General features: G+C 40.9%; 1 protein-coding gene across 2 annotated transcripts in view; it reads left to right on the forward strand.

Annotated features, from left to right (window-relative positions):
• The first annotated feature begins 351 nt into the window (after positions 1–351).
• Positions 352–19,324, forward strand: part of XRCC5 (X-ray repair cross complementing 5) — a 98,930-nt gene continuing 79,957 nt past the window's right edge. Inside the window, 7 exon segments of one of the 2 annotated variants that reach the window (NM_001257366.1) lie at positions 352–500; positions 4,345–4,458; positions 7,933–8,116; positions 9,338–9,386; positions 10,624–10,746; positions 13,984–14,175; positions 18,148–18,262. In NM_001257366.1, coding sequence (NP_001244295.1) covers positions 480–500; positions 4,345–4,458; positions 7,933–8,116; positions 9,338–9,386; positions 10,624–10,746; positions 13,984–14,175; positions 18,148–18,262 — 798 coding nt within the window. In that variant the 5' untranslated portion in view covers positions 352–479. 2 annotated transcript variants of the gene reach the window in all.

Raw genomic sequence — 19,324 nt, forward strand, 5'->3', positions numbered from 1 at the left:
GTAAAAAAAAAGAAAAGAAAATCTAACTTCACAGCTCTGACACAAAATGCCGTAGGTGTTTTTCTCAATGAGCGAAAAGGGAAGTGAATCTTTAAGTGATTAAGCGAATCGTTCAGTAAATTTGTCGTACTAGCGTTTCAAGACGCTCAAGGACCACAGGCTCCCGAGTAGGGTGTAATGGAGGGAATCTGCGCATGCTCGGCGGGAATCGGCGCATACTCGGCGGGAATCTGCGCATGCTCGGCGGGAATCTGCGCATGCTCGGCGGGAATCTGCGCAAGCTCGGCGGGAGTCTGCGCAAGCTCGGCAGGAGTCTGCGCATGCTCAGAGCTGCGGGGCACGGTTTCCCCGCCCCTTTCAGGCCTAGCAGGAAGCGAAGCGGTTCTTCCCGCTATCTGCCGCTAGTCCACCGGAAGCGAGTTGCGAGACGGCAGGTTCCCGCCCGGAAGAAGCGACCAAAGCGCCTGAGGACCGGCAACATGGTGCGGTCGGGGAATAAGGTATAAAGAAAGCCATGGGCTTGGGCCTTACCCTTGCGGGGGGATCCGGAGAGGGTGGTTCGGAAGCGGGAATCGTGGGATCACGGCCATGCCAAAGAATGGGGCAAGAGAAGATCGTGGTGGTGGGCTCAGTCAGGAGGGCCGGGACCGAGGGATGCGCTATGAGAAAAGCTGGGGATTTCGGGTTCCAAGACCTGAATTTGAGCCTCGCTGACTCCATATTTTCCACTACCCACCCATCCCATCCCTTTTCTCCCTCTCTATCTGCTCTTTGTCTCACCTCCCTCCCCACCCGCCTCCCCCTCTCTCCCTTTATCCCATTCCACTCCTTAACCCCACTTCCTCTATTACTTCGGAGCCTGGGTTCTTAAGATCTTTATGAGAGTGAAAATTAGCTGTGATAAAGCAACTACCCACAGGGCTTGTTGTAAAACTTAAGGACTATCTGTGACTAAAATAACTTAAAATGCAAAGTGTCGTATTATTACCTTTATAATAACGTAATATCCCGCATTTATTGAAAGCCTACTCTGTGAGGGACGGATGTAAACCTTTTATTCCTATCTCATTTAATCTTCACAGCCCCTTGAAGTGAAAACTACCCCCATTTTGCAAGTGGGAAAACCGAGGAATAAAGAACTGTGGGCTTTTCGTGGTGAAATCCGGATTTGAATCCAAGCAGTCTGGTTTCAGGGCCCTGGAGAACCCCTGTGTTGCTAGAAATCTATGACCGTTGGTGTCCCAGATCAATAACAGAAATTACAATGAATTTTAAAGTGATTTTTTTTTTTCAACATAAAAGGGTGGTAGTTGTCTCCGAAGGGTCACTAGAGGGAGATGTGGTTCCAGGGATTAATGAATTCATTCACTACAGATAAACAAGAAACGAGTTTGAGCACTCGTCATTGAGAAATGTTGATTAAAACGATCATGAGCTTTTAATAATGCCACTCACCTCCTTTGTTCCTCCTCTTTCAGCTCCTGAAAACTTTGTAGCTCTAGTGGAGGAGCTGTTTGTGGCAGATGGACTGGAAGTAAAATTCTAACAGCTTGTATTGCTTTGGTATAGAAATGAAGAGTTGCTATGCTGCCCAGTTTCTTTTTCTCAGTTTTCTTACTGCTGCCAGATAGGAACTCGGATATATAGACCACTCTGCTTCCAGACAAGAAGTTCTATATTTGAAAACCTTTGATGGCATTTTCTGCATACCTAATTCATGACAAAGTGCTTTAGTCCTCTATAGAGTTTTCTGGTTTAAAAGTAGCTTTTGTGGATGTGTGTCAAATAAGTGCAACAGCATATTTTGTGACTCAAGTTTTTTTAGGTTATTATGCCCCAGGCATTGAAACTGGGATATACATTTTACTGTTCTCAAAGGAATTTTGTGGTTTATTAGCACCTTTTTTTTTTTCAAGTTATCTATTTTTACTTCAGAAATCTCTTAATATTAGTGCATTGTGTTGTTTGTAAACTAGTGAAAAATAATCTTTCCTTTTCATATGTTGCCTGAGATACAACCACATTTAGAAATCATCTATAACTTTCTTGATAGAAATTCATTCAGGTGTTTAAAACATTTCTAGGGTTAAGAGGTCACTTAAAAAAGAGTAATTTCTTTATTGATCACTTCTAAATGTTATTTTTTATCCCTTGTATGGAGTTGCACCAGTTTCCCTGTAACTTCCATCTGTTGATCCTGTTGTCTTTCTTGCAGACCAATCCTTTTATACAACAGCTGTCAAATATCTTGGGGGAGGCCAGACACGGTGGCCCATGCCTGTAATCCTAGCACTTTGGGAGGCAGAGGTGGGAGGATTGCTTAAGCCAAGGAATTCAAGACCAGCCTGGGCAACACAGTGAGACCCCATCTCTACAAAAAAGAAAAATTTAAGAATTAGCTAGGCATGGTGGAGTGCAACTGTGGTCCCAGCTATTTGGAAGGCTGAGGTAGCAGGATCACTTGAGCCCTGGAGATGGAGGCAGCAGTGAGCCATGATCACACCACTGCACTCCAGCCTGGGTGACAGACTATGTCTCAAAAAAAAAGGGAAAAAAATGATGGGGAGGAAGACTATTATGTTTCCTTTAATCTTCTCATCTGCCTTAAATATCTAGTTTTTTCCTACTGTTCTTTTTTTTTTTTTTTTTTTTTGTTTGTTTTTTGAGACGGAGTCTCGCTCTGTCGCCCAGGCTGGAGTGCAGTGGCGCGATCTCGGCTCACTGCAAGCTCCGCCTCCTGGGTTTACGCCATTCTCCTGCCTCAGCCTCCTGAGTAGCTGGGACTACAGGCGCCCGCCACTGCGCCCGGCTAATTTTTTGTATTTTTAGTAGAGACGTGGTTTCACCGTGGTCTCGATCTCCTGACCTTGTGATCCGCCCGCCTCGGCCTCCCAAAGTGCTGGGATTACAGGCGTGAGTCACCGCGCCCGGCCCCTACTGTTCTTTACATCATGTATTATTCAGATTCTTCCCTAACCTGCTTGTTTCATGTTCATTTGTAATTAATTTTCCTGGTAAGATGTTAGCCCAGAACTGCTCACAGTTTGTTTGATCGGTACAAAGCACTGCTGGGACTATCAGTGAGAGTCAAGGAATGTTAACTCCAGAAAGGACTTTAAACCTCATCTAGTCCAACAGTTTCCTACCTTTTAGTATTATTAACAGTGAGATTAAGTGACATTCCCAAGGACTCAGAACTAATGGGTAGGAGAGATGGGACTAGATCCCAGGTCTCCCAATTGCTATTATCTTTTTTCACCGGAAAACCCTTCTTTTCTCTTTTTGAATTCACTACACTGTTGATACAGACCAACGTATTTAGGCAATGAAGTAAGATAGGTGCGGGGAATGTGGTGCAAAAGACATTTCACATTGTTGATTGATTTTATAACTCACACTGAAATTGTGAGTTGCCATCAGTCCAGGTCTCTTCTGGCTTGTATTCAGGTAAACTTTGGAAGCCAGGTATAAATAACTTTACATGTATTGCATTTAGTTTATGTTTCTCTTGTTTTCTTAGTCTCCTACATATGTGATTGCTATGTAATGGCTTGTGCCTTAGCTTATGTGATTCCCTCTGTCTGTAACTTCCTTGTTCACATGATTGACTCCTACTCATTAAGACTCACCCAAGGAAGTCCACATTCAGGAAGCTTTTTCTGCCCCCTCACCACTCTGGTAATCCCCTCCACCAGTCTTGAGTGGATGCTCCTTTTGTGTCTCTCAGTGCCCAGTGCATACTTCTATTCATGGCACATTGTTCTGGTATTATTTGTTATCTTCTGTGTCCTTTACTAGAATAGATTTGGTGTCTTTATTTTAGATCATCAGTTTACAAACTGACTCAAATTGTCAGGGTCTACCTCTTAGCATATATCTAGATTCTAGCAGTTACTTGTAACAAAAATGCTTCATAACAAATTATGCCCCAAATCAGTGACTTACAATGAAAACATCTTTTCTCATGTTTGTAGGTCTACAGATCAGCTGCAGTTTGTCTGATGCATACTGGGCATAACTGGGTTTAACTCTGGCCTGCAGGTTGGCGTCATATCTACTCATCATGGAGTTATTCTGGGGCTCAGACCAAAGGAGTGGCAGCTATCTGGAGCATGTTGCTCTCCGGGTAGAAACTTCTGTAGCTTTTAGAAAGTACCAGGACTATTTAAGGGTTTTCCGTAGTGAAAATTTATGTCTTACAAACATTCTTATGTAGAACACATCCCTGTCTCACATCTTTACTAAATAGTGATACAGGTTCGTGAATACAATAAGCAAGGGACATTCTGACCGTCTTTTCTCATGACTTCTTTTCTCAAACACTCTTTGGAACTTTGTTTTCAGGCAGCTGTTGTGCTGTGCATGGACGTGGGCTTTACCATGAGTAACTCCATTCCTGGTGTAGAATCCCCATTTGAGCAAGCAAAGAAGGTGATAACCATGTTTGTCCAGCGACAGGTAAGTTTCAGATTGACACTGAGCTTGTAACCCATGTTTCAACTGCTTGTTGCCTCTACCTTACTAATGCAAGATACCAGCCTCCTTATAGTGTCCAGCCCTCTGTTTAAGGGAATCTGGGGAGTTTCCTTATGTGTACTCACATACAAGTTCACCTTCCACTACAGTCTGATATTTTTTCTTCCCTCATTTTGGCCCCTTCACTATTACAGTTTTTATCAGAAACAAGAGGCAGTAAAAAGTGATGTTTAAAAGCACAGTCCCTAGAGACAGATGACTTGGGTTTGAATCCTTGCTCTGCCATGTTATTTACTAACCTGAACTTGAACAAGTCCTTCAACTTCTTTGTGACTAGTTCTTTTGCTATGTAATAAACTACCCCAAAATATAGTGTCTCACATTTTAAAAAATCATCATTCATGGTTCTGTGGGATGACTGGGTTGCTCAGTTGGGTGATTCTCTATTGAGGCCCCTTACGCAGTTGCAATCAGATGGCATCTGGGGCTGGAGTCATCCAAAGGCTCAACTGGACGAGATGTCCAAAATGGCTCACTCACATGGCTGGAAGACGATGCTTTCTAGTGGCTGTGAGCTCAGTTGGGGCTGTCCATTAGAACCTCTACATGTGGTTTCTGTATAGTTTGAATTCTCACATGAAGCAGCTGGTTCTAAGGAGTATCCGTTCTATGAGACCCTGCCTATGTGGCTTCTTATGACCTATTTTTAAAAACCCCAGAAAGTCGTTTGTTTTTTATTAGTCAAACAAGACACTAAGGCTAGGTCACATTTAAGGGAGGAGAATTAGACTCCCTTTCTTAAAGAGTAGCCTGCAAATACAGGGAGAGAAAGAACGGATGGTGGCTATCTTGAGGTTAGCTACTACAGTGCCTCAGTGTCCCATTTGTAACATGAGAATAATAATACCTGTCACATAGGGTTGTTTTGAGGAATAAAAGAATTAATGTAGATAAAGTGCTTAGAATAGTGCTTGGAATTTTGTAAACACTATGTAAGTATCAGCTATTTTTATTTCTGCCCCTTCTACTTGGTATGACTGCCACTTTTGCTAAGTCCATGAGTTTCTGCTTCTTTCACTGTCTACTGCTGCTCCTCCTGGACACTTCTGTTCTTCTGTGTGTTTCCACTTCCGTTGAGCACTAGTACGTCCCAACTGTCATTCCAGATTTTTAAAAATCTTGATGACCTGGAATCCTTGAGGTGTTGTGTCAAGGAAGGTGCTCTAACCCTGTTCTTGGTTATGGTTGTGTTGGTGGAATTCAAGTAGCGTGGCAGTGCCCTAGTATGCTGTTAGAGAAGGTAGGTAGACATGAGCAGGGCAGGAGAGAGGGCCTCCGAGAATGTTGGGCATTTGTGAAACCATGGTTAGGCAATTAGAAATCTGTCCCTCTGAAGTGATGAGCAGGGCAAGGGAGGGGCCCCAAAGCTGTCAGGTTCTCATTGAGGGGAAGACAGGCGGGCATAAAATACCACTCTAAGGTAATAAGTGGCCATGATTGGCGCCAGGTATTTTAACAACAGACAGAAAACACCTGGAGTTAGCAAGCCATAATCCCTAAGGTTTCGAGCATGCGCAGTAAAAGAGCAAGATGGTGAAATTTAACCGGTATAAAAGCTTCCTGTGGGGGCGCTCGAGCAAAAAGGGCGAGTTGCCTCTACTGAGCATGCGCATGACTAGTAAACACATTACGCGTGCGGCCCACTCCTAAGCAGGGCTAGTGCGCATGCGTTGATTAATTCGGCCTGCTCAAGGGAGGAACAAAGGAAACTGGAAGCTCGGGAAAAGATGGCGCCGCGGGGGCGGGGCTGTCTAAAAACTAAACAAAGAAGGGCGCAGCGCACTTGATTTGTTATGTCGCCCTCTTGGTTCTCTTCCAAGCGTACTCTGCTTTCTCAGTAAACTCTGACTTTCCTAAAAATAAATTTTTCCTCCTGCTTTAAATCTTGCCTGTGTCTGTCGTTTGAATTCTTTACTTCGAGAAGACCAAGAACTGAGATTACTGCAGAGTCGCCGCTGCAGAGTTTCTCTGGATAACTGCCGACTCACACCCCAGTAACAAGAGTATAGGTGTTTTTTTGTTTGTGTCTGTTTTAAGGAGAAAGAATCAGGAAGTCAGAATCAGGAGCTTAGTGCCACTCCCTTACTACATTCTGAATTTTCTCCTCTCCCATGACTGAGATTTTCTCTAGGGCAAGATTCCCTTGCCTTAAGATGGCTGCTTGTTTAGGCAGCAGATACCTGCTCAGCCATTATGCTAGACATGTTTGAATCCAGCAGCAGACACCTTTACTCCATGTACAACTGGGAATTGTAATTGTGTTGTTTACAGACTAAAGGATTAAACAGACCCTACAAAAATGAAGAATGACAGAATTCAATTATCTATTCGTACAGCACTCTTCCCCATCAATGTAAAAAGGCCTGTGTTAGTAATTAGATGGGGACAAGCCTGTCTTTTGTGTCAGATACTATTTTTGGTTTTTATACTTTATTATGAAGTATTTCATAAAAGAGGCAAATGCAGAGAGTGTACAGGTAACCAATTTTTCCATTGTCTTATGCTATAAATCTTAATGTTTTACCACATTTGTTGGATTTTTTTTTTTTAAATAAAGTGTTACAGATAAACTTGAAGGCCCTTGCTAACCCTTTTTTCCTCTTCTCCTTTTCTCAGGATTTTGGTAGTTAGTACCATGTATATTTTATACTTGGACATGAATATATACTCATAAATACTTAGTATTGTATAAAGCTGTCAAAAGTGTATGTAAATGGTTTTATATAGTACATGTAATTCTGTAGCATATCTTTTATCAACCTTTTTTTTTAGATCTTTTCATGTTGATATGTGTTGCACAAATTTATTCATTTTTACTGGAGTATGGTATTTTGTTGTATAAATATTCTGCAATGTATTTTTGCATTCTCCTGTTTATTGATAGTTTGCTTCCAGTTTTTGCCCCATTATAAACGGCGCAGAAGTGTAAACTTCCTATCTGTACATAATTTTTCTAGGGTATACGGTATATGCCTGCCGGTGAAATTGCTGGGATGCAGGCTATCCTGCATTTTTTTTAAACCTCTGGAAAATTTAAACCTTAGACATTCTATAAAGACATACTAAAATCTTTTCAAATTATTCATGATTGGTTCTCTAATTGAGAATTAGAGTTTGATTTGGCTGGAAGTCATCAAGAGCACTTAACCACCCTCCTATTTCCACACCCCAACTTCTGCTGAAAGGAAGGGTGAGACTTATAGTCAATGAAAAAAATCTGTTTAGAACCTAAGAATTGTCATTGTCTGTGAGTCTCATGTTTCATCCCGCCCAGTACTATATGACCCCAGGGATCTGCCATAGGGAGGTCTGGTTTTCCTGCTCCCTGAAGGTTAGGTATTTTATTGCTTCCAGGTTGTTATAATATAGTTTTCTGCCATCTGACTTTTTTTCTAGGTGTTTGCTGAGAACAAGGATGAGATTGCTTTAGTCCTGTTTGGTACGGATGGCACTGACAATCCCCTTTCTGGTGGGGATCAGTATCAGAACATCACAGTGCACAGACATCTGATGCTACCAGATTTTGATTTACTGGAGGACATTGAAAGCAAAATCCAACCAGGTTCTCAACAGGCTGACTGTATCCTTTTTCTGCCAGAGAAGACTTTAAGAAATTTCCTTTATTCCGGGAATCGTAAAGCAGTTTGATGAGACACCCCCAGAGTTTCAGCTATGAGTATATGGGTATATTTTGCTCTGAGGAGGGGGAGGTAATGTGTTAATAGGGTTTAATGTGAAATTAATCAGTTTAAAACGGTGCCTGGGTTCCTAGCCCTCCACTCACTTCCCTATTCTCTGCATGGGTGATGATATTGAGAGGTTGGGAGGCATAGGAAGAAGGAAGATCCTAGGAGCACATGTGAGCATTGACTATATGCAGAGGGTTTTAGGGGTGCTCGTTAGAAATGTTTGGAGGTGGATAAAAGATTTTTTTTTTTTTTTTTTTTTTTGAGACGGAGTCTCGCTCTGTCGCCCAGGCTGGAGTGCAGTGGCCGGATCTCAGCTCACTGCAAGCTCCACCTCCCGGGTTCACGCCATTCTCCTGCCTCAGCCTCCCGAGTAGCTGGGACTACAGGCGCCCGCCACCTCGCCCGGCTAGTTTTTTTGTATTTTTTAGTAGAGATGGGGTTTCACTGTGTTAGCCAGGATGGTCTCGATCTCCTGACCTCATGATCTGCCCCTCTCGGCCTCCCAAAGTGGTGGGATTACAGGCTTGAGCCACCGTGCCCGGCCAATAAAAGATATTTTTCAAAGAGCATCCTCCCAGTGTTCTCTACTTTTTTTCTGGGTGGAAGATGTTTTTGTGCCAGAAATCAGATTGATACCCAAAGTGAGATTTCCAGTTTACTCCACAGGTCCCCTAATTTTAAGGGATCACTCTTGTTCTTTTTCTAATCAATTAGTAGTGCTATTCCTGATCACTGGGAAGTGCTGTTGTGTTAGGAGTGACTTGCAAATGCTACATTATGGTTCGCTTCGTATTTAAAAATGAACTGTGACCACCAAAAATGGGTTCTAGATACTATTAAATGACATAATTTTTGGTTAAATGAATGCAATGTGTTAGGTTACCTTGTGTTTATATTTCTTGGTTGTTTTTGGCAGAATATGTACTTTGATATATTGAATGTATGAATATATGTTAGTGAACTTTGGAAGAAGGACATTCAGGCACGTACTTTTAAGTCATCACATAGTTCAGTGTCCACAATTTCCAGCACAGTGGACTTCATTGGAAAGAGTTGCATGTTCATGGCATGAAGAGACTGTTTGGTGATATCCCTGTCCTTAACTAGCTGAGTCCTGGATGCACTAATCGTGAGCATGGATGTGATTCAACATGAAACAATGTAAGTGTTCCAAGGAAGAGAGCTGGAAGTGAATCTTTCTGCAAAAATTGTATGGGTTAATGTATTGAATGTACTTTGTGATTCATTGTTAATCAAGCAACATGTTTGTGTGACAGGAGAAATATTTTATAGAATTGAATGGTTCAGTCCAACCTTTCTGTTTTATAAGAGTTTTAAAAGAGGAAGGGCTATACTCGGTGAGTATTTCTCTGGGAGAAGTAAAACATTTGACTTATTTCAGTTTACTTCCTATTAGATTTAAGCTGATTACCAGGAATTTTAAAAAACACTAAGTGGTATAAGCCATATGTCATTAAGTGCATAGTAACTCTGGCCAACTTCCCTTTTTTGTTGTGTGTGTATGTTGGTGTTTTTGTTTTTGGAGTTGGGGTCTTGTTCTGTCACCCAGGCTAGAGTGCAGTGGTGCCAATATGGCTCACAGCAACCTCAGCTTGGTCTCTTGGGCTCAAGAGATCCTTGCATCTCAGCCTCTTGAGCTACTGGGACTATAGGTGCATGCCACCAAGTCCAGCTAATTTTAGAATTTTTATTTTTGCAGAGATGGTCTCACTATTTTGCCCAGGTTTTCTCAAACTCCTGGCTTCAAGCAGTGCTCCTATCTTGGCCTCCCAAAATATTAGGATTATAGGCATGAACCTCTATGCCTGGCCTGCTTCCTAATTCGTTATTTAATTATTGTGCCTTGGAAATGTATCTCTGGAGACGTACATGTACATATACACATACCTCTTGCCTGTCAGGAAAATCATTTGCACTAAAATCCCAGGCCTAAATCTGTATAATCATTTCTTAGTCTCTACATATCCTCTGCTGAGTCTTGCCACACAAAATCTGCATGGAATCAGAGCAGGATATTTAGAAAGTGAACCTGAGCAAGGCTGAAGTTATAGTATGCTGGGATAATTCTTTGTTTACATTCTGCCTGTATGGAGGCTGGGAAGGGATATTTTTTCATCACATTTGAGTTACGAATCCAGAAAGATAATATTTCCATAATGCTCAGAAATTTTGGCCAAGATGTTCAAAGTATAAAGTATATCAGGTTGATTATGAATTTAATGAGAACTTCATTGGACTACTAGAATGTAATCACATTTATTAACTTTATCCAGATCTGTTTCTAAGCTTCTGTCCTCAGTGACCAAGTATATTTGAATTTGTAGAAAAATGATAATTCAGGAGAATGATTTCTTAATATGATAACTCTGTCTTTTAGAGGAAAGAAGTTTGAGAAGAGGCATATTGAAATATTCACTGACCTCAGCAGCCGATTCAGCAAAAGTCAGCTGGATATTATAATTCATAGCTTGAAGAAATGTGACATCTCCCTGCAATTCTTGTAAGAGCCTAAGAATAATGCATGTAGACAAATCCTGTGATTTCCTAATGCACTGAATGGGACCTCTTTATAAAAGAGTACTTGGTTTATGGGAATTTTCACTTTCTGCTCCAAGGTTGAATCTGTCAGATGACTGACTACTCAGCAAACATTTGCTGATTACTTTCTGTGTTCTAGGAACTGTTCTGAGTGGTGGTGACAAAAAGATGAAAGTCAGTGATCCAGAAGAATTGAGCTTAGTGGCAGATCATTGTTTAGTGTTGTTAGACTCAAAGAATTGAGGATTAGAAGAACCCTTTGAGGATATCCAGTTTGTCTCCTTCCTGCATAGAAGGCTTTACCCAAACAGTTAGCAGATTGATGGATTTTTTTTTTTTTTAAACAGCTCTAGAGAACTGTGTCCTATAGAGAGTGGATGTTTTAGGGTAGACAGGAATGCCAACTTGGGAATCATTCTAAATACATAACATGTTTATATTTAATTCTTTACAGATCCAAAATATGTAGACACATATGTAAAATTTGATTTGCTTATGTTTATTCAGAGATGGAGTATAAAACTTTAGGGGAAAAATATGTATTTCACAGTTTGTTAGGGAGAGAATTCCTCCTCGCACAGTAACTTGAATTTTCCCTCCAGGATTTATTTTCTCTGTGTTATATCCCTAACAAAAATTTCTTTTCATTACACTAACCCTTCCTGCTGCATTTGGAACCTATTTTTTCTTGTCCTATTTTTGGTGACAATTGAGTGGTGATATAGGATGTTGAATTATTAATCTTCTGGGAATACTCGTTTTTCAAATTGAGAGCTATGCCAAGAAGCCTGTAGCTTAGAGTAGTAAGCCTTTGGCTTCATAAAATGCCAGGGGACATGAAGAACTTGTTTTGCGTATATGAGTAGTCTTCTCTTTTTTTTTTTTTTTTTTTTTTTTTTTTTTTTTGAGACGGAGTCTCGCTTTGTCGCCCAGGCTGGAGTGCAGTGGCTGGATCTCAGCTCACTGCAAGCTCCGCCTCCCGGGTTTACGCCATTCTCCTGCCTCAGCCTCCCGAGTAGCTGGGACTACAGGCGCCCACCACCTCGCCCGGCTAGTTTTTTGTATTTTTAGTAGAGACGGGGTTTCACCATATTAGCCAGGATGGTCTCGATCTCCTGACCTCGTGATCCGCCCGTCTCGGCCTCCCAAAGTGCTGGGATTACAGGCTTGAGCCACCGCGCCCAGCCATGAGTAGTCTTCTCTTAAAACTACTGAGTGACATCTCCTTTCTGTATGACTGGAAAAAGAGTTCAGAATAACCCATCAAACCAGTACTTGTTAAGATGGTACTTCAGAGAAATTAAGTGCTTTTAAGTGACACTTCTTATTGAGTTGAGGTTTTTCTCAGTACTTCAGAAGCCCAGCTCAGCTTCTGGTCCCTTTTCATAATCTCAGGATGCCTTTACATGTTAGAAGCATACTGCATTTCTGTGAATGTCATTCGAAAGAGCTACCCATTTTTTTTGATGAGCAATACAGAAAAGTGTGCAGAAGAGAAAGCATAACCTATCTGCTTTTTATTTGGTTGTATTTTTTTCTTGGTAATGTGCTTTCTTCCTGTGCTACAAACCTCCAGCATACAAAGTAGAGTTCATAGTTTTACTGTTTGATGTATTCCATGTACAACTGATTGTTGTAATTGGACTAAAAAAATACCAGCAGCCAGAGAAGCACTGTGTTCTGTTTTTAATTAATTATTTAATTGATTTATTTTTAGAGATGAGGTCTTCTTCTGTAGTGGCATAGTTATAGCTCACTGTAGCCTAAAACTCTTGGGTTCAAGTGAACCTCCTACCTGAGCCTTCTGTATAGCTGAGACTACAGGTGCATGTTACCCCACCCAGCAGTTTTTAGGTTTTTTGTTGTTGTTAGTTGGTTGGTTTTTGAGATGGAGTCTCACTCTGTTGCCTAGGTTGGAGTGCAGTGGCGCAATCTCGGCCCACTGCAACCTCTGCCTCCCAGGCTCAAGCAGTTCTCCTGTCTCAGCCTCCCTAGTAGCTGGGATTTCAGGTGTGTGCCACCATGCTCGGCTAATATTTGTATTTTTAGTAGAGATGGAGTTTTACCATGTTGGCCAGCCTGCTCTTGAACTCCTGACCTCAAGTAATCCCCCTGCCTCGGCCTCCCAAAGTGCTTGAATTACAGGCGTGAGCCACTATGCCTGGTGTAGTTTTTAGTTTCTTCTACTGACTACTGAGGAAGCTTTTTTCTGATCTAATGCAGAATAGCCAGAACTGTTACTGTAATTTCTTTTTCCAGGATAACTTCCTTTCTCTTCGCTTTTATGACATTTGTCCTTTTCTGGTTGTTGCTTTGGAAACAGGAGTAACCTGATGCAAACCTTGTGTGTCACACTTTCCTCCCTGGAAACTTTTTACCTGATAAATAATGTGGGACATGCAAATTACATCATGCTGTGTTTGCTAAGTAGATGAAGAAAAATTGCGAACAGAAAGTCCTGTTTTAAGTGTAGCAAATAAAATGAGAAATCATCTTAAAAACAAATTTATTTCTCATAGTTCTGGAGGCCAGGAAGTCCAAGATCACAGCACTAACAGATTTGGTATCTGCTGAGAGATCTCCGCTCTCAAGATGGTGCCTTGTTGCTGTGTCATCCCATGTCAAAAGGGCTAACACTGTTCTCACGTGGTGGAAGGACATAAAAGGCAAAAATGGCAAAAACCCTCTCCATTTTTTTTAAGGTCGCTAATTTCATTTATGAGTTCCCCACCCTCAGGATTTCATTACCTCTTGAAGGGCCTCTGTCTTAATGGTATCATATTGGTGATTAGATTTCAAAACAATGATTTTGGGGGACACGTATAGACCGTTACAATGTGGAAGAGGCCAGTCTGAGAGAGGGAAGCCAGCATAAAGGCAAATGAAGGTAAAATAGAGAGAGGGGGAGGGAAATCCTTGCCACAGTTGAGACCCTGGGTCTGGACTTTCTAAGGCCTTGTGCCACCCTGCCCTTTCAGTTAACTTGGTTATGTAGTAGCCAGTGATTTTCCCCTTTTACAAATCAAAGACGTTTCAGTCACTTGAAACTGGGAGAATATTGGCTAAGGTAGGTAAGAGTCGTTTGACAGCTGAGAAATTCAAAGCTTGGTAAGGTTGACTGATGTGCTCATTTTCTCATAGCTGATGAGTTACAGTTACAGGGTTAGAACACTAACTACTGTTGATCTTTCTTTAATAGCTTGCCTTTCTCGCTTGGCATGGAAGATGGAAGTGGGGACAGAGGAGATGGCACCTTTCGCTTGGGTGGCCATGGGCCCTCCTTTCCACTAAAAGGAATTACCGAACAGCAAAAAGAAGGTCTTGAGATAGTGAAAATGGTGATGATATCTTTAGAAGGTGAAGATGGGTTGGATGAAATTTATTCATTCAGGTAAGAATTGAAAAAATTGATGGGAATTTTTAATTGTACCCTCATAAATTGCTGTTTTGATTAGAGGTCTCCCAAATGTTTCCTTTTTCTGGGCCACTATTGAATTAGTCATTCCTTAATATTCTGAGTTTTATTAAATAAATGGTACACCCACCCTTAATCACCCTTTTTAAAGTTTGTGTTCTTGGCACGTGTTTCTCATTTATTTGCAGGACCTGTGTCAGCGAAGTTCAGGAGTATATAGATACCATGAGAAATTAACAAGTCAAATTGCAAAAGATGAAATAGTAGATTTCTTCATTATGCCAAGCTTGGGATACATTTCTTGGGCCCTTTCTTTTTACACATCTACAAAAAACATTCTTAATTATAGAAAGTGGTCTCAGATCTGAGATAGTCACTATCTTCTTATCATCCATTTAAGGTTTTAGAAAGTAGCATACTATGGTTTAGTGATTTTTAAAAAAACTTTTGATCACAAAGCAGTTTGATTGAGTGAAAAAAAAAAAACCTACAATGTAAAGAGTTCATGGCCTACTTACTTTATGTGGGCGTTGGAAAGGCAGAATGATTTAAGACAAGTGAATTCCTTGAAGTACCATGTAACAATAAAGCAAACTGCTTTTTCAACCATCCAGCTAGAGACTATGGAAGAAACCGTCTCCTTTATCTTATTCTTGGTTGGAATTGGACATACATGCGTTTTGAGCAAAGAACCTAAGAAGGATCAGTGGCATCTAGAATAGTGTGTGTGTATGGGGTTCAATTTGATAAAAGTGGCAGTAGTACTTTACATAGCATTATGGCTTGGGTGGTTCAGATCATCAGGGATGATACTGCTTGATATTCATGAATTATTTCCAACTTATCAGTCTGTACACAAAATACAGGTTGTTTAAGCACATTGAAGTAATGATTCAACAACTGGAATTTTTTTAAGTAGCTACAGTGTATATCTCCTTAATATTTTTTCTCAATGTTTTTAATATTTCTGATGAGCTATAATTGACAAAAACTGTATTCTGATTTTCTAAATACAGACAGTCTTGAAAAATGATAGGTAAATGGAAATTTAGGAAACAGAATTGTAATTGCCCACAGGATTGCCCTAGGAATCAGTGAGGAATCCTGTGAGGTGAAGTTTCTTGGTATAATGTGTTCTTGTCACAATATGTACGGGTATGTGTTCCTAAGTTGTTTCTCTTTCAAATTTGCGAATAAATGCCTTAAGCTAAACATACTACCCATGATATCATAAAGAAAAATCAGGCTGGGCATTGTGGCTCATGCCTGTAATCCCAGCACTTTGGGAGGCAGATCACTTGAGGTCAGACGGAGTTTGACACCAGCCTGGCCAACATGGCGAAACCCTGTCTCTACTAAAAATAGGAAATTAGCTGGGCATGGTGGTGCATGCCTGTAGTCCTAGCTACTCTGGAGGCTGAGGCAAGTGAATCACTTGAACCCAGGAGGTGGAGGTTGCGATAAGCCAAGATCATGCCACTGTACTCCAGCCCGGGTGACAGAGCGAGACTCTGACTCAAAAAGAAAAGAAAAATTAGAGGCCAATATAGATTACTCTTTAAAAAGTGGTTTTGTTTTTTAAAATTTTCTGTAGCATATCAGGTAGGGAAATTATTTACTATGCATTGTTTTAGCATTTCGAAGCTTCTTTGATTTTAGATCTGCAATGAAGTATAGACCACAACTTTACCATCCAATACAGTAGCCATTAGCTCTATGTGGCTATTTAAATTCAAGTTAGTTAAAATTAAATACATTTTAAAATTGAGTCCGTAGTCATAGTATCTGTGTTTAAAGTGTCTATTGGGCTAGCATGGTTAGAAATAGAACATTACCATCACTGCAGAGAGTTGTACTGGACAGCACTGGACTAGATCTATCTCCATATAGATCTTAGGAACAGAACTTGACATCTACTTAAGGAGATTGAGCTCTACTGCAGAACTGAGTCAGTTGTTCTCAGATTTCTGTTTGAGACAGAGTCTCTCTCTGTCACCCAGGCTGGAAAGCAGTGACGTGATCTCGGCTCACCACAACCTCTGCCTCCCAGGTTCCAGCAGTTCTCATGCCTCAGCCTCCCGAGTAGCTGGGATTACAGGCGTGCGCCACCATGCCCAGCTACTCAGATCTTATATATTGGATGCCGGTCTTTAGAATTTTCCCTGAAATAGAATCTAAACCTCATGGTGATTTTAGGCCATGAGGTTTATATTCTGTTTGACTAGTAATGTTGTATGAGACAGGTTAGACCTGATTCAGACCCATTCATTCCTCAACAAATCCAGAGCCATTGTGCACCATAGGCTTTGGAAGCTGGGTGTCAGGTAAGATATCTACTATTCATTTTAAATTATTTCTGAAAATTGGAGTCTCTTGAGACCTCTCTGTCCATAACCCTGTGGATAATGTAAAATAATTCTCTTTACCACTTTGTAGATCTGGTTTTTTTATCTATACCAAGGAGTTCAGCCAGAAAGTCTGGACTGTATGCTTTGAGTGTATTTTGTCATTAATTCCTTTGCTGCTGATTTTAGTGAATACCACAAATTCCATCTATGTCCTGTCGTCTTCCCTGTCGTGTTTGATTAGGGGCCAGATGAAAATATGATGATCTTCACTTTTGTTTAAATGAAGCAGCACTCCACAACACTGTTTACACCTCTCCCAGCCTTTCCCACCAGTAAGAAACCTAGAGTTAACCTGTTTTACCTTAAGACTAAATGTGAACTAAATTCCTTTCTTCCTTGGAGAGTCTTTAACTCTCCCTATTATATACATATAAAAACATATATCTTTGGCCGGGCGCGGTGGCTCAAGCCTGTAATCCCAGCACTTTGGGAGGCCGAGGCGGGTGGATCACGAGGTCAGGAGATCGAGACCATCCTGGCTAACACGGTGAAACCCCGTCTCTACTAAAAATACAAAAAACTAGCCGGGCGTGGTGGCGGGTGCCTGTAGTCTCAGCTACTTGGGAGGCTGAGGCGGGAGAATGGCGTGAACCCGGGAGGCGGAGCTTGCAGTGAGCCGAGATCACGCCACTGCACTCCAGCCTGGGAGACACAGCGAGACTCCGTCTCAAAAAAAAAAATAAAAAAATAAAAAATAAATAAAAAAATAAAAACATATATCTTTAATATTCAGAATTGGAATTAATGAATTATAGAGTTGTAAACAGTGATGATAATTATAGGATGGTGCCCTCCCTTGGATATTCTAGAGCAGAGGTTCTTTTTTTTTCCTTTTTTTTTTTGAGACAGAGTTTCATTCTTGTTGCCCAGGCTGGAGTGTGATGGCGTGATCTCAGCTCACGGCAACCTCCGCCTCCCAGGTTCAAGTGATTCTCTTACCTCAGCCTCCACGAGTAGCTGGGATTATAGACATGTGCCGCCACACCTGGCTAATTTTGTATTTTTAGTAGAGATGGGGTTTCTTCTCCATGTTGGTCAGTCTGGGCTTGAGCTCCAGACCTCAGGTGATCTGCCTGCCTTGGCCTCCCAAAGTGCTGGAATTACAGGCGTAAGTCACCATGCCGGGCCTGAGCAGAGGTTCTTATCCTCAGGTCCATGGTTTTCAGGGAGTTGGTGGTGAACCCTTTATATTGTGTGCAGGCTCATTCATGAATGTGCTTTCATCACATCCTCAAAGATGTCCTTGGTCCTGAAAAAATGTTAAGAACCTCTGGCAGAGTTGAAAGAAAATACTGAATAAGGGGAAGATAGAGCTGTTCATTTTTCACCTGTTAGTAATGTAGCTCCTATTTCCTTCTAAGCCAACTCATTCATGCCCTGGCTATCTCCCAACTTGTGGTTGTTGTTTTCCTGCCATCCCCTGCTGTTTCTCTCTTTATAATTAACAACAGCTCGCTTCTCATTCTAGAAAATCAAATGCATCATCCAGAACAAGTTAACATTTAAAAATTGTTGCTTTCATTTTATATTTTTTTTTAAGTGAGAGTCTGAGAAAACTGTGTGTCTTCAAGAAAATTGAGAGGCATTCCATTCACTGGCCCTGCCGACTGACCATTGGCTCCAATTTGTCTATAAGGATTGCAGCCTATAAATCGGTAAGTGGCAGGTACACATTTTTAACAGAAATGTTGCCAGGCAGATAAATATGTGTATATAAGGAACAGACCATTCGTGTGTGTGTTACTCGGAACTATAATTGCTGCTTTTCTAGTTGTTCTCCCTGCTCATTTAATCTCTGTGTTTAGCTTTTTGTGTAAAAGGCAGGCTAGGAGAGGAAGTTTAAAAAATTGCCTATAATAGAGTTTGATTCCCTCCTCTTTTACTTTCTCTCCATTGGTAATTGATTGTTAATCATAAGTTCTAGGCCTCTCTCTTTCTTTGAAAAGAAAGAAAGTGAAATGCATTAAGCTGTGTTATTGTAGTATTGTAGCAGAAATGTAGATAATGCACCAAAGTTAAGTTCAGTTTTAGAGCTTCAGTCACACCTAATTTAGTTATGAATGATCTGATAGTAATAACATCTGTGAAATGTAAAAGAAGTTTTGTTACTGTAAAATTGCATTTTATAATATATGTACGTTTATTTGCAATAGCACACTTTAAAAAATGAATTGCTTTTGGTGATTATTTGATGAAATTCTAGTTTGAGTAGGAATCTGATTGGTGCCTCCATATGAGCCTCCTTGCCTTTTCCCTTTAAGTGTTCAAAATACATAGGAACGTTTTAGACATAAAATAAATATACAAAAACATGTTTTTATGTATTCAGTTTTTTTCTTTGTGTATTAAAGAGCTTAATTCCAAAATACATGCTATATCCTTGAGAACCTTGGGGTAGTTCTTTATTTATTTCAGCTTCCATCAAAGCCTAGAATAGTGTCCCTAAGAATGTGAATACAGTCTCCCCCCTTTCTTATTTTGGCCTCCTTTTCAAATTTCTTTGTTGATTTCTGACACAGATATATTGCTTCTTTTTTTTCTATTGAAAACTATGATAAAATGTATAGTCCTCTTTTTATTAGACAGTCTGCCTGGGTGCAGTGACTCATGCCTGTAATCCCAGCACTTTCAGAGGTTGAGGTGGGCAGATCACTTTAGGCCAGGAGTTTGAAACCAGCCTGGTCAACATGGCAAAACCCTGTCTCTACTAAAAATAC

Source organism: Macaca mulatta, chromosome 12 (genome assembly GCF_049350105.2).
Source record: "Macaca mulatta isolate MMU2019108-1 chromosome 12, T2T-MMU8v2.0, whole genome shotgun sequence".
NCBI classification, from domain to species: domain Eukaryota; kingdom Metazoa; phylum Chordata; class Mammalia; order Primates; family Cercopithecidae; genus Macaca; species Macaca mulatta.